Below are 15645 nucleotides of genomic sequence, written 5' to 3'. Positions count from 1 at the left end.
TACTTGTTGGTGAACAAATGTTTCATTCTGGCATTATAAGGTTGGTAGCAACATGGAAAATCGTTCTGGAAATCTGTTGCAGCTCAAGTCGACTACAAAATCCACAATGCAATGCAATGCAATGCTCGCTCATTGGGCTGGCTACACATAATACCAAAGACAATATCAGCATGTAAAGTAGCTAGTTAGCTGTAAAATCGCCTAAACAAACTGCACTAGCAATTTCGGCGTCTACAATCTCACCATGTTCAACCTGCAGATTGATTTGCAAGGGCAGATATACTTTTGAGGAGATGGGACCCATACTTTTGAGGAGATGGGAACCGTTGCCCATGCCACGTCAATGGGCCTCGCGGTGAATTTTGGGCTATTATAGGACAAGGAGTGAATGGGAGTCACTTGGGCGCAAGCTCAAAAAGCCAACATTAGCATGAATTTCGTCAACAATAATACAAATATTTCCTAATATATGATATACTTAACTTGCTATCTGTAATATTGTATAGTTTTGGAAACGAGATTAAGTACTTTCGAGGAAAATAGGCATGTTTCTCGACTCATAACCTGACTTTGAGAAGGGATTGCGTGATAATTATTTTAGCAACCACGTGACGCAGCCTGACAACGTGGAAGCGATTAGTCAACAGTCTGCTGGGTAGGGCGTCATACGTTCCTCCCTTCATTACCCAATGGGATTCCATATCCTTCCTCTGGGCACGTATGAAATTAAAATACTTTCTGCTTTATGAGCCTTCAAGAGTTTTCCACATGAATACCTGGATGACGGCAGCGTTATCGCTACCTACTAATTTTAATGTTACGCTATGCGTTCAGTATATATATATAAATTATTGGCCATGTATTACATTATATATGCAAAAGTTATTACATTAGCAGCAATTACATTGTGGGCGGTTATTACATTATCAGTTACTACATACGTATGACATTTTCACATGCACCTTAACAATTCAACAGCACAACTCCACCTGCATTTGCATCGTTGCGAGGCACTTGCATTGTTCTGACAATGTCCACTTGGGGTCAGAACGGGACTTTGAGTATTTTCTCTGGCTGCTTGCTGGTGTTCTGCAGTAGGATCCCCACCGAAGGTGTGCATCTACTAAAGTGTCATTGTTTGAAAAGATTGGCACAAACCCATTTAATTTTTAGAATGTATACATTTTTTTATTAACATTGTGTTTGCATAAAATTGACACTGCACTTACATGTCTTTCATTGAAAACTGTCAGCATAATTAGCTTTTTCAGGGCGTTGAGCTAAAATACATTATATAAACAAGAATATAAAAAATACAAACTGCCATTGTGTAACATATAGATCACATATTTAGCTGGACATTTAAATAGGAATTTTCTATAAATAACTCATCCTTTGAACCATTTCAGACCCTGGTTTGACATTTTCTAAAAATGCCACACAATAGACCTTAATAAAACCCTTAATGATGAAACTGACCCTTCTGTCTGGGACATTACTGCAACCAAGTTACTGCAAGCATAAACTAGTTTTCCCCTTAGACATTATTGCATGCAGAACAGAACCAAACTGAGGAATTCCTCTATATTAACTCCAGCTGTTATAACCTGATATTGAACTACTGGTAAGCACCATGACATTTCACAGCCAGTAACTCAGGTTAAGGCAATATTTGTATTTCCTAATGGCCAAAGCAAGCTATAAGTTAGTGGCACATCTCAATATGTAGCCTAATTATGCATACTGGTTAAGCAAGTTAGACTACTACTACAGAACATATTGACCAATACAATGCAGTACTATTGTAGTTCAGTTGTACTTTTGTGATATTGAAGGATGTGAGAATGTGTTCGATATTAACCCTCTACTTACTGGAGTAAGACCAGTGTTGGGGATTTCTTCAAAGATGACATTTCCCCTCAGGTTAATGTTTTTACACATAAAAAAATGGTCATTTTCCTTCAATTAAATAGATGCCTGAGGCATGTAATGATATTCGAAAATTCCAACTGAGTCAATCCTACCTACCCACTTATTCATTTCTTGGACATCAGTCTGAACTTGCGTTGCTATTAGGAACATCTTACAATATAATCTCTTGATATAGCTAGGCATAAGGAATATTACGTTTAAAACATCACTACTAGAAAAAGTAGGCTAGTCTATCACTCAGCCTGTTCTTCTTTTATATAAAAATAGAGCATTTCACTCATTAAACCATGTGATCAACTGGACAGAGTAAACACTCAATTTCAATGTCTTGTTCTCTTTATAATGTCCTAATTTCCTCAAAGTTCTGGTGATCAAGACTCTACCAGTATTTCCATGATGTGCTCCAGCTCATGCAGGTCCCTGAAGCTCTGGTTGAGAGAGAAGAGAGCGGGTGAACTGGACAGAACGGAGGACAGAGAGGGTAAGTACTTAAGCAGCTCGTCACTGGCTGCAACAGAGTGCTCGGACCCCCATCATCCTGTCAAACACCAATGTGTCGATGTCATGGAAAAGTTCATCTAGTTTTACATCCTGCAGGTAGCTGGAACACACAACCTCCTCCACGCTACCAAAAGCCACCCAGCTCCGTTTGAGCCCCAGGTCTCCTGGTAGGTTCTCAATGGACCTGAAAGGTGTCCTCTGAGATGACCGCCCTCCATCAACAGTCAAGTCTAGTTCTTTCAGAATGGAGGAGACAGCAGCTGACAGGGAGAAGTCACTCTCTGAGGACATCCAGACATCCTCCTTGTCCTCGACACCTGAGGCACTGTTTACAACACCCAGACCAGACTCCCTATGGAAGCAGGGTTTAGATGGGACCATGGGTGGCACTGGTCCTGTCAGGTGGAGGCTTGTTTTCTAGGTGTTTCTTCCGCAGGCTGTTGGCTATCAACACGGAGCGGCGCAAACTAGACTCCATCAGCTCCTGCCCGCGGTGGAACTTGACAAGGGAGATGCCAAGCATGGACTGCCGCTGGCTCTCCCAAGTGCCGCTACGCATGCCCCCCACAACCACATCGACTTTGTGCTTCTGTCCCTTGGATATCATCATCATCATCCTCCTCGACCTAACATAGTTAGCTAGATGGAGAACACAAAACTTGATAAGAATCTTTAGAGATCACATCAAGACACGTTACATTGTGAGTTTACTTCAGTGTGGGAATATAATAACTAGCTAGCAATATAGCTAGTAGCTTGCTAACGTTGGTTAGCTAACTAATTTAGCAAGCTAGCTACTACATCACTACCGTTTTCTCCACTTCCTAGTTTGTCACAATTTGGCAAAACAACAACAAACCTATTGTGTGCAACTGTTCATCTGTCTTCAGCTATCTTTTCGACATAGAAAAGTAATGAATTATGTTAGGTCCAAATACGTCTTATTTGTTTGCCTAGCTCGCCGGCTCCGTACAAAACCCACCGGCAAACTAAAAAGTAAACTCGTTCCCGCCCGAGATTTAAGTTTCACCAGAGAAGAGGCGAAGCGAGAGGTTTCACTCTTGCCAAAATACTGACCAAACACACCAGGCCGGAGTTTGATAAGTCAATGAGGGAAGTGAAAAAATATTTCTTCATTTTCTCGAAATCTAAAAACACAACCTAGATTCGAGCCGATGTCTTAAGTAGTTGAACATATTCTTACTCCAACCTTGTGAAAGTGACAAACTGAAACGTTTTAATTTTCGCCAAAAAACAACATTTATATCGAAGGAGAGCCTGTGAATTGGCTTTAGGGATGATCAGTGAGATAAACCTGCTGGAGCGCGTGCTACGGGTGGGTGTTGCCATCGTGACCAGTGAACTGAGATAAGGCGGAGCTTTACCTAGCATGGACTTGTAGATTACCTGGAACCAGTGGGTCTGGCAACGAATATGTAGCGAGTGCCAGCCGACTAGAGCATACAAGTCGCAGTGGTAGGTGGTATAAGGTGCTTTAGTGACAAAACGGATGGCACTGTGATAAACTGCATCCAGTTTGCTGAGTAGAGTGTTGGAAGCTATTTTGTAGATGACGTCGCCGAAGTCGAGGATCGGTAGGATAGTCAGTTTTACTAGGGTAAGTTTGGCGGCATGAGTGAAGGAGGCTTTGTTGCAGAATAGAAAGCCGATTCTGGATTTGATTTTCGATTGGAGATGTTTGATATGAGTCTGGAAGGAGAGTTTACAGTCTAGCCAGACACCTAGGTACTTATAGATGTCCACATATTCAAGGTCGGAACCATCCAGGGTGGTGATACTAGTCAGGCGTGCAGGTGCAGGTGCAAGTGCAGGCAGCGAACGAGTGTTGTATGGCATTGAAGCTTGTTTGGAGGTTAGATAGCACAGTGTCCAAGGACGGGCCGGAAGAGGTCTGCGTAGAGGTGGATCAGGGAATCGCCTGCAGCAAGAGCAACATCATTGATATATACAGAGAAAAGAGTCGGCCCGAGAATTGAACCCTGTGGCAACCCCATAGAGACTGCCAGAGGACCGGAGAGCATGCCCTCCGATTTGACACACTGCACTCTGTCTGCAAAGTAGTTGGTGAACCAGGCAAGGCAGTCATCAGAAAAACCAAGGCTACTGAGTCTGCCGATAAGAATATGGTGATTGACAGAGTCGAAAGCCTTGGCAAGGTCGATGAAGACGGCTGCACAGTACTGTCTTTTATCGATGGCCGTTATGATATCGTTTAGTACCTTGAGCGTGGCTGAGGTGCACCCGTGACCGGCTCGGAAACCAGATTGCACAGCGGAGAAGGTACGGTGTGATTCGAGATGGTCAGTGACCTGTTTGTTGACTTGGCTTTCGAAGACCTTAGATAGGCAGGGCAGGATGGATATAGGTCTGTAACAGTTTGGGTCCAGGGTGTCTCCCCCTTTGAAGAGGGGGATGACTACGGCAGCTTTCCAATCCTTGGGGATCTCAGACGATATGAAAGAGAGGTTGAACAGGCTGGTAATAGGGGTTGCGACAATGGCGGCGGATAGTTTCAGAAATAGAGGGTCCAGATTGTCAAGCCCAGCTGATTTGTACGGGTCCAGGTTTTGCAGCTCTTTCAGAACATCTGCTATCTGGATTTGGGTAAAGGAGAACCTGGAGAGGCTTGGGCGAGTAGCTGCGGGGGGGCGGAGCTGTTGGCCGAGGTTGGAGTAGCCAGGCGGAAGGCATGGCCAGCCGTTGAGAAATGCTTGTTGAAGTTTTCGATAATCATGGATTTATCGGTGGTGACCGTGTCACCTAGCCTCAGTGCAGTGGGCAGCTGGGAGGAGGTGCTCTTGTTCTCCATGGACTCCACAGAGTCCCAGAACTTTTTGGAGTTGGAGCTACAGGATGCAAATTTCTGCCTGAAGAAGCTGGCCTTAGCTTTCCTGACTGACTGAGTGTATTGGTTCCTGACTTCACTGAACAGTTGCATATCACGGGGACAATTCGATGCTATTGCAGTCCGCCACAGGATGTTTTTGTGCTGGTCGAGGGCAGTCAGGTCTGGAGTGAACCAAGGGCTATATCTGTTCTTAGTTCTGCATTTTTTGAACGGAGCATGCTTATCTAAAATGGTGAGGAAGTTACTTTTAAAGAATAACCAGGCATCCTCAACTGACGGGATGAGGTCAATGTCCTTCCAGGATACCCGGGCCAGGTCGATTAGAAAGGCCTGCTCAGAGAAGTGTTTTAGGGAGCGTTTGACAGTGATGAGGGGTGGTCGTTTGACAGCGGCTCCGTAGCGGATACAGGCAATGAGGCAGTGATCACTGAGATCCTGGTTGAAGACGGCGGAGGTGTATTTGGAGGGCCAGTTGGTCAGGATGACGTCTATGAGGGTGCCCTTGTTTAGAGATTTTGGGTCGTATCTGGTGGGTTCCTTGATGATTTGTGTGAGATTGATGGCATCTAGCTTAGATTGTAGGACTGCCGGGGTGTTAAGCATATCCCAGTTTAGGTCACCTAACAGAACAAACTCTGAAGCTAGATGGGGGGTGATCAATTCACAAATGGTATCCAGGGCACAGCTGGGAGCTGAGGGAGGTCGGTAGCAGGCGGCAGCAGTGAGAGACTTATTTCTGGAGAGAGTAATTTTTAAGATTAGTAGTTCAAACTGTTTGGGTATGGACCTGGAAAGTATGACATTACTTTGCAGGCTCTCTCTGCAGTAGACTGCAACTCCTCCCCCTTTGGCAGTTCTATCTTGACGGAAAATGTTATAGTTGGGTATGGAAATCTCAGAATTGATGACGTTTTGTATTTCAATTTTTTTTAAACATGAGTTTATGATAAGCAAGCAATTTTCTTTGGGTTTACAATAGGCTAGGCTATTTTGACAAAGCCAGCTATGGGCGAGCTACATTGCCCAAAAAGTTACTGAATGCTTTGCATACCCATGCTACTGTGATATTAGGCTACGCAAGTCATTATATGCCAACCTGTTTGTCTCTATATTCAAACAGAAAGCTTCCAATATGTTTTTCTCATTCGCCAAATTAGAAATTCAAACTCGTCAGAATTGCAGTAGATAAAGGAAATGTTGTTGACAGTGGTAGGGTAGTCCCAGCAGTCTCTTAGCTTTGTTTGAAGTGTTCACATCAGTGTTGCCAACTGCTCAGTAAGGAAAGCAGCTATTGGCTGTCCTAAAAGTCGCTAACTAACGTCATTGCCTAATTTGGATAATTAGCCATGTGCATGTAATTGTGATGGACGCTGTAGGAGAGAGGAATAACGTCTGGGAGAGACACAAAGTGAGTACAAAACACCCAAAATATGTTTAGAACTACCAATGAACTTTCTTCTGTCATTCTTGTTTTCTTTAAATGTCACAATTCCAACCCTCTGCCTTTATCTGGGCTTGGGACCGGCAAAAGTGACCCAAAAGAGACACTCGTGGAGTTAATTCGTTTTTTATTTTATTTTAAATTTTTCTTTATTTGGTTTGTTTTCTAAACTTATGGTCCACTTGGGAGCCTACAACTAGTCACAGTAAAACATGAACATTTTTAACCATAACATTATTATTTTTTTGTATACAATCTACATTAACAATCTAAATGGACCAAAAAGAGACAATAGAAAAAACTGTCAATGGCAATGTGAAAAAATGATGGTGACTAGTCTGGCTCTAATTCAGGTAAAAACATTTTTTTAACGTAAGCCAGGGTGGGATCAGCCAGCGGCGGCTTCCCGCGTGCGCTATTCATTTGCAGTCTGGATGCGGAGGGGTGAACATCGCCTGCTCTGACTGCAGCTGGGAGGGACTGCTGTGTGAGGACTGGGCCGCCTGTGAGTGCTTTGGGATGGGGTTGGGGCCCACGGCAGCACCCGCTGCTCGATGAGAAGAGTAAGAACGATACGTGAGTTCACGTCAGTCTCCAATAACACCAGGAAAAGTCACTAGTTTTGTCACTAGTCGCTTTTAAAAAAAATGTGTCGCTAGAGGGGTCTGAATACTCGCTAAAAATAGCGACAAAGTCGCTAAGTTGGCAACACTGGTTCACATAGGTGTTTGTGTATGTGACACTTCTAGAGATGGGGAATAGTGACCCTGTATGTGAGTGTACTACTGCCTCTGCCAAGAAGCCTTTAAGACTTTCATGGCACAGGTCAGGTGCTAGTTCACCTTTAACCACAGACTTTGGTTCAAGCTCAATTTCAGCTGTTCACCCTCAATAGCTACATAGTGCCAGCAAATACCTCTGATAAACATTGTTGACATGTTCTTTTAGAGAATGTGACACATAAAGACTGCCAATTCACAACTACGTTGTATTAAAAAACTCTTTATTTCAAAAGCTAGCTATAAAATTCTGACACAGCACACGATCAGGCTACAAGTAGGCCACATAGGCCTAATTGATGACTCACTTTGCACGCATACATACTCAGTCAACATTCAATTGCTGTTGGGTTAAAAAATATACAAAAATAAAAGTAAAATTGATATTTTAATGATATTTGCGATGTAGTTAATTAAGAAATCTGCACAAAGTATGAGACCCACACTCAACTACAAAGATTATTGACATATTACATTTGTCATACATTATAATATCCAAGATAAAATAATTACAAAACATTAGCAAAAGCCAAAGCTGCCATTTCTTTCAAGCAAGAAAGATTGGCCTGTAAAAATAAGATCTAAGTTGCGGTGTCTGATTGGCCAGCTGTGGTAAGTGGTTTACGGAAAAAGGAGGGCTCTGTCTTGTTAGGGTTAACTGTATTCCCCACAAACCCCAACGGTCTTCCTGTCCCAGTCAGAGATGGACAAGCACTTGACGAAGAAGTGTCCCAGGTCATATTTGGAAATGACCCGCCCTTTCAGCATGTTCTCTGTCACTGTGTACTTCTCAGTCAAAGGGAGATTATCTGTTGGAAATAGCATTTATATTTAGCAGTGTAAGGCACCTAATATGATTACATATTCAGATCATTTTGACTCAATATGTGTATAATGTTTAATATCACTTGGATAACACTAATCCATCCAGTACATACCCACTGGGCACATACTTTGAATCAATATTGTTTCCATGTAATTTCAATGAAATTACATTGAACCAACATTGAATAGACATTTCATTTATGTCTTTGCTCAGTGGGTAGTGTGTGAGGAGTGATGATAGGCCTATCATGTCATCACTGGAACCACTTACAGTATAGTAGTACAGTACAACATTTCTACTGATTGGGGAAGGGCGACAACTAACCGTCAATGTGAGGGGGCATGACAGCCACGAAGTCCAGCCCTGACTCCTTCAGCACCATGTACATCCTATCATGGTCCTCTGTGACCGGCAGGAGCCTGGGTGGCACTTTAGACCGGTCCCATAGGAGGAAGGCTTTGAAGAGAGAGGGGGACAATATAAGGATATGGTTTCTATATGGTAGTTTATTGGAAGTTGGAAAGATGCTGTGACCCTGACTGTCCAAGACTCTGTACCTGACATGCAGCCAACTACTTTGCGGATCCCTCGAGCTTTCATGGCGTCTAAGATGTTTCTGGTTCCTTCTGACATCATTGTTGTGGGACCTGTGGATTGCAACTGAAACATGAACATACTGACCATTATCCTGGCCTAAGCATTAAAATGTGTAGGCCTAGTGCAGCAACCCCCTAGTGCAGTTAGTTACTGCAACTCACCCTGAATATGATTACAAAACATGTATTACTCATAACAGAAAACTTGTTTTAATGAGACTCCTGAACACTTCCATTTTGATTTGCACCTCAAGATATATTTCAGCTTGTATAACATATCTGTTATAACTTGGTTTTATTCAGACAACTTAACATGTGTTTTTACTAACTTAGAAATCCTATAGCCTACTAATGAAAGTTTGCCTAAACTTACCGAGGTCACTCCTGGTGCCCAAAATGATGATAACAGCATCCTGACCCTCCATGGTCTTCTTCACATCCTCCTTATTGAGGACATCTCCCACCACCACCCTGCAGGCTTTGTGTTCTGCAGGCAGCCTGGCAGGGTCTCTCACCAGCACTGTCACATTGTAACCTGTGGATAATGATGTACAAAAAAGCATTATGAATTTATTGACTCGTTTTATCATCTACCAATGATCCATAGGTATTTGAGTCTGATGGGAATATGAAGATGAGAGGAAAATGTAATACAGGCAATTAGTTCATTTGTAAAGAATGAATCTCAATTCTAGAGCATGGCTGTGGGTCAAATTGATTAGGCCTTCCCAGTGTTCTGGATAAGCACGATAAGCAGACAGCGAACTTCATCGCGTATCTGCCGCGCACTGCAATGCACTCATCCCAATCATCAGCAGAACACTATAACGACTTGCATGACTCAACACTTTTGTCGCGTGATCTCCGAGTAAGGAAACGAACACCCTTGTTAATCAAATAAGCCAAAGGTGATTTTTTTAGCACTTTTGCTATTATTTTGAAACTATGCAATTAATAGCACAGAATAGGTCAAATCAGATTGGAATAGAATAGAAAATAAAAACACAAATAGAATCAAATAGAATAACTTTTTTCCCCCCAGAGGAAGGCTGTGGCAAATTACACTTCCAATTACTTTAGTATAGCATATGCTAATGACAGATGTCTGCTGTCCTATAGCATTGCATAGGAAATCAAATGAATAACGTTCAGCATAGTTTAGGAACAAGACAGAACACTCCGATCACTTTTGGACCAGGCTACACAGCAATTGATATATGAGGGATTGTGTAAATAACCTATAATCCCCCACAATAATGAGTAAATTATGTAATTTAGAAACGTTGCCTACCCGCTGCAACAGCCAGTGGTAATGTCACCAGTCCGGTCATTCCCGTGGCCCCAAATATTGCAACATTCTTGATCGATTCTGACATAATAACAGATTGCGAAACTATCACTGGTCACCGAAGAACGTTACAACTTCTTACTTTGTGGATCGCGTGCAACAATGTACCCGAAAACATACACGCAGAATGAACCTCTTTGAAACATTGAGAAACGCCCCTTTTAGATAACCAAAAAAGGCTCACTTCCGCAACAGACTCCTCCCAGCCCCATCAATGAATGGAAAACGCACTCCGTCACAACAGGGCCGTAATTGTGCAGGATATATATTCCGTTTTAGATCATTTCAACTAATGCATTCTGTTTTTCTCAGTTTGGAGATCCAAAGATCTGAAAGCATGGCAGTTCCAAAAATCAGTCAAGAGACCAAATTGCAGGAATGTTCAAGCTACCTCTTGTCGAATCACCTTCATTACACTTCAACCTCCACCACGCGACAGCCATCCTGTTATGGCACCAAGGTGACTGACTGGGATTCCAACCGTCTCCTGTGATCCACATTGCGAGCCACAAGAATGTAGTAGCTCACTGACCTAAAGCCTGCAGGCATTTGTTCGGGGAGGTGCTATTGTAATGGATTTAAGAACGTGCCGTAGACTCACTCAACAGCTACTGCAGCTTGGCATTTCGCCGATGGAGCTATCCAATTGCTACCTTTTGTTTAGTTCAAATAGTTGGTACTGTTGTCAAGAAGGGCGGTCGTGTGTTGCGAAGCAGATGATCACTGGCTCGAGCCCAGTATTGGGACAGGGACAGTGGCCGAAGCTGAATTGTTGTCAGCACACTAACATCGGTTTCACTATTACACATCTTCAGGTCTCTGGAAAGGTTATGTGCATGTGGTTCACATGGTCTCGCTCGTCGGACTCATGGCGATACAGTGGCTGGGGGAGGGGGGGGGACACACACGGTTCAGAGAACCACCTCGGTTAAATAGCATAGGCCCACTTTTCCTTCATAGATGCATGCCACAAGATGTTCCCTGTATGAAATGCTCTTCTTTAGGTGACATTAACGTAATTTATCAGCGAGGAGAGAACAATTACTGTAGGTTGAAGTAAATACATTTGTATGTCACTTTCAGGTAACAGCTTTTATTTAGTTATCCATAGACGTTTCAGGGGTGTGCTTTTTAAAAATGAATATTGTTTTTGAAGTCAGATTTTTCAGGGGGTGCTGTAGCATCCTCAGCCCTCATACTTCCCACTGTAATGTAGTTGTCAACGTTATTATCAGTTTATAAACCAGTAATACAGTGAGTTTATGTTCATGTACTTTTAATAATATGCCTACTTGACAATAATTCCACTTGTTTTAAGGTAGTTCATGTCATACTGGGAAGTAACTTCCAATAGTTGCACATTACATGTTGTCAAATGAACAATGTCCACTGGGAATAGACGAGGGCTTCAAACACTTTCGTGGAGATAGAGATGCACTAGAATGATTTTCCTATCTGTAAACCCTAGACACCATTTATAACGGGTTATTACTGGAATTCATTGATTTTGTGTGTGTAGACCCCCCCCCCCCCCTCTCAATTCTCTCTCTCGCTATACGGAGGTGGGTTCCTTCGCCGCACTAATGCCGAATTCTCTCTAGCAGTATCACGACTGGAGGGAGAGGGAGCGCGTAGGCTATCAAGTGGACAGTATATCCGAGCCCACCGGCTTGGATTATTTGATCAAGCATTTTAGCCTGGCTGCAAGACACCTTTCATGGCAGTCGCGTGGTCCCACTAACCACGGCAGGGAATTGACATGTATTGCCGCATTATCTGCCTTTATTAGCCAGATATCTTCATCCTGATCCCACAGTTCGATTGAGGATATAAGGCTACTTGACTACTATGCCAGCGAAGAAACACCGCGTCGCGAGGCTCTGTTCATAATTTGCTCACTGGTTCATTGATACTTGCACCACATCGACTGATTTTTACGTATATTTCGGTGAAAAACAAACTCATATCTGAAATTGAGGCTAAGGTAAGTTCGTTGTAGCATAGGTTGCATGTGTATATATATATAATATATTTTTTATATTTTTTTTATATCATTGAGCATGAACAATTCGAGATGCCCGTGTTCGTGGGAGATGCAGCAACACCGGCCTGCATTGGCTAAGGCTACTGCAGTGATTCAATAGGGCCGTATTATATGCTGTTTTATTTCGCTGGGTATTAGGCATTTGCTGTTGTTTAGATCACTTGTGTTGGCCGAACATAATATTCAGGCTACTATTTGTACACAGGCTTTGAATAGCAAATATGGGCAGGTTAGGATAGGCCTTATACAATGTTTAATTATTTAGAATTGGTCCGCGCATGTTCCTGATGATTAAAAGCACGTAAGTGTATGACACTTTTAGAACATTCATTGCATGTCACAATGGAGCCTTATTCTTGAAAGAAGTAACGTAAGAAGGACATTAAACAACATGCTTGTACATATAGTAGTCTATAGCCATATGGAGCTTCGGCTACGTTATTTGACCGCAACTACATTAACTAAAAGTAGTCCAAATTGAAATGCTATTTTATCCAACAGCAGATTAGACATATGACATTTATAGCATGGCTGCATCATTTTAATGCAGCCACTTCCTTGCTTAAAAGTGTCAATCCAAAGAAAAGATCCGTGCACTTCATATGGGATGGTGCAAGGGACGGTGATCATAGCCTAAGTGTGGTATGGACCAATGAGACGGCGGTGGTAGGGATGCAGGTCATACAGTATGTGTCATTTTAAGGTTAAACGTGATTGCACAATAGGGAGTTAAGCAGTTTGATAACATGACAATATTCCATAACCAAATATCTGCCATTTATTTCCTCTTTTGCCCTGGCTTCTTGCGCACAACTGCGTCGACACTGTAGTAGCCCACCTCACCATCAACTTTGATAGCCACCACTCGGCACTACTATTAATGACAGTCTAGTCATGCAGGTTTGACATGAGAAATCTTGATCTAATGTGAGGAGCGTTTGTGTGGATCAAGTCTAAATTCTGTTCACTGAACTATAGCTTTTTTGTTGACCGTAGGGCTGGGCGTAGCCTGTTCTACGGATGTCAGTGTTGTTAATGTTGGTCACACACAGTTGTTCAAATTGTGAAATGACTGGAGCGATCCGTTGCAACACAGTCAGACTCGTGCTGTGACGTCACGACACTACCACTGGCGCTGTCCATTGTACTGTCATGGGACGCAAAAATGTCAAGTTCAGACTCTTCAGCAAAGTTTGTGGGCAAAGGCAAAGGGGATGTAATTAGCCACTTTATTCTGAATGCAAGTGAGAATTTATGGTTTAACGTTAGTATATTTTGTACGTTAGTATATCCATCCATTATAGGACAATGTTGCAGGACTTTTAAAATAATCGTTTGACAAGGCCTGCTGTCGTAGTAGGCCTATGCGAGCCATTCAAACTGACACTACAGGCTACATTTTCCTGTGGTGAGACAGTGATTGATACACGCCATTGATATTTACAGATCATTTTTTAATCTGCATAGACAATAGGTCTACTTCTGGAAATGTGACGCTGTATAACGTCTGATAGACTTAAGTGAAGTTGATTCAGATATGGTCAGAGGCCTACTGGAACGGGTGTTTTTTGTGTGTGTGTTATGGGTCTTCTGTCCCTTGAACACAGCAGACTATAGGACCCATTGTCTTTACATTTAAACACAATAAAAGGCCTGGGTCTCTACTGATACTACGGAAGTGTGCATTCAGAAAATAACCTAGCCATATAGCCAATACTCACAGTGTTCTCCATTGTATGCAAATTGACAGTAATATTGTGTGGGGCATAAAAGTCAAGGTAAAAATGTCCACTGATACACCAATCTTTGTAAAAGATGGATGAAAAGCTGAATGAAAATGGAGGGGGGACCAGTAAGATGAGGGACCAGTCCTCAGCCTGAGGGGGACAGAATTAAAGGTCCTCAATTCTGTGGTGTGTAATGTGGTGTGGCATCTGTCTATGCTCAGGGGAACTTCTTCCTCTCTTCTGTTCTATCCTCTAGTGTCTTAGTTTATTTAGCCCCCTAACTCCTTACACAGTGAAAAGAGTTTGGGGTCAGGCTGTCACTCTCGTATCAGTTGGTAGAGCATGGTGCTTGCCACAACAGGGTTGCGGGTTTGATTCCCACAAGGGACCAGTATGAAAAAGTAAGAAAATGTATGCACTCACTACTGTAAGTTGCTCTGGATAAGAGCATCTGCTAAGTTACTTAAATGTAAATGTATCTATTCCTGAAACTGAAATGCTAAAAAAAAAAAACTAACCGCTTCACTTTGATGATTGTCAAGACGTGTTCATTTGATCGTGTACTGAAGGTGGATTTTCAGGAAGGGAAATATGTTGACTTGGAATACTTAGCGACACTAAATTTGGGTTTTAAAATGTTCTGTGTCTTTTGCAGTATCAATGCTTTGCAAAGGGGGGGGGGGGACACGTGTAATCAAGACTCATGACATATTTCTGCAAAGAGGGGCTACTCAGGATAGAAACAACACAATCAGATTAGAATTTAAATACGGCAGAAAGAGATCCCTGAAATAATTCTGCATCTCCATACATCTTCAATAAAGGGCAGTTTGTGCCACCGCAGTGGTTTCCATAGCTCTTCAAAGGACCTCTGCTTCTCTCAGACAGGAAGTAGGAAGTGCGAAGGTCACAGGCAGAGTGCTACTGGAGCAGCTGGCTTGTTGCCTGGGAATATTTTTTTTGGTTGAGGAGGTGTTGTGAATTACTGTACCAGGGCCATTCTTTCCGGAAGCATGTTTTGGGCAGTGGGAAAGGGGGATGGGTGGGGGAAATCAGCCTGAGTCTTACTCCATGCCGGCAGGCTGGAGATTTATAGTTGTAGCCGGGTGACACGGTATAGCCAAAGAGCAATAATAATGTTGAGTGCTTTGGAGGAGAATGCTGAACAAGAGCCAGAAACAAACTGGCGAAAAACAAAGATGGCCAATCTAAATTGTGCATATGTCACTATAGACTATTGCAGTATCTACAACTGATTTGAGCTGTAAAGGGCAGAGGCGGTCTGCAACGAACAGAAGCAGCAGAACACAGCAATACAGAAAATGATCAGGGCCAGACTAACCCATAGAGATAATCCTGAATGAATGTTCAGACTCTTGTGGTCACAGCATGACTTCCCCTGCCCTGTAGTATGCACAAGGTGTAGCAAGAAACAGTAAGGACTCAGTGTTTACCCAACTTCAATGATTACATCTTGCCTGCCGTGGTGTGGTGCAGGCGACTGTCTCTGACCTTCTCCCAGCATCAGACGGATCAAAGGGCTTAGGCATGTTGACTTGTTGTGTCTCTTCTGGAGGTGTCA

At 42.8% G+C, this 15645-nt stretch overlaps 2 protein-coding genes and 1 pseudogene across 5 annotated transcripts in view; 1 reads left to right on the top strand and 2 right to left on the bottom strand.

Annotated features, from left to right (window-relative positions):
* Positions 1 to 2227: 2227 nt before the first annotated feature.
* On the bottom strand, positions 2228 to 3139 carry LOC135551494 (SERTA domain-containing protein 3-like; annotated as a pseudogene).
* A 4590-nt stretch (positions 3140 to 7729) lies between these two features.
* On the bottom strand, positions 7730 to 10431 carry LOC135552619 (flavin reductase (NADPH)-like). The gene is made up of 5 exons (XM_064984340.1): positions 10236 to 10431; positions 9318 to 9479; positions 8906 to 8995; positions 8673 to 8804; positions 7730 to 8331 (listed from the first exon to the last, which is right to left on the bottom strand). Exons 1-5 carry the CDS (start codon positions 10318 to 10320, stop codon positions 8177 to 8179), a joined length of 624 nt encoding a protein of 207 aa, XP_064840412.1. The 5' UTR covers positions 10321 to 10431; the 3' UTR covers positions 7730 to 8176.
* A 1412-nt stretch (positions 10432 to 11843) lies between these two features.
* Positions 11844 to 15645, top strand: part of LOC135552617 (spectrin beta chain, non-erythrocytic 4-like) — a 65590-nt gene continuing 61788 nt past the window's right edge. For all 4 annotated transcript variants that reach the window (XM_064984339.1, XM_064984338.1, XM_064984337.1 and 1 more), the window contains exon 1: positions 11844 to 12276. The gene's annotated coding sequence lies outside the window, so the exon portion shown is untranslated. The remainder of the gene's footprint in view (positions 12277 to 15645) is intronic.

Source organism: Oncorhynchus masou, chromosome 13, assembly GCF_036934945.1.
Source record: "Oncorhynchus masou masou isolate Uvic2021 chromosome 13, UVic_Omas_1.1, whole genome shotgun sequence".
NCBI classification, from domain to species: domain Eukaryota; kingdom Metazoa; phylum Chordata; class Actinopteri; order Salmoniformes; family Salmonidae; genus Oncorhynchus; species Oncorhynchus masou.
The sequence above is the reverse complement of the archived record's forward strand: the minus strand, read 5'-3'. Positions and strand labels throughout refer to the sequence as shown.

Coding starts and splice junctions, on each gene's coding strand:
- LOC135552619 (XM_064984340.1), bottom strand. CDS start 10,320: ATGTCAGAATCGATCAAGAATGTTGCAATATTTGGGGCCACGGGAATG. Junction 9,480..10,235: donor ACCACTGGCTGTTGCAGCGG/GTAGGCAACGTT, acceptor CATTATCCACAG/GTTACAATGTGACAGTGCTG. Junction 8,332..8,672: donor CATGCCCCCTCACATTGACG/GTTAGTTGTCGC, acceptor TATTTCCAACAG/ATAATCTCCCTTTGACTGAG.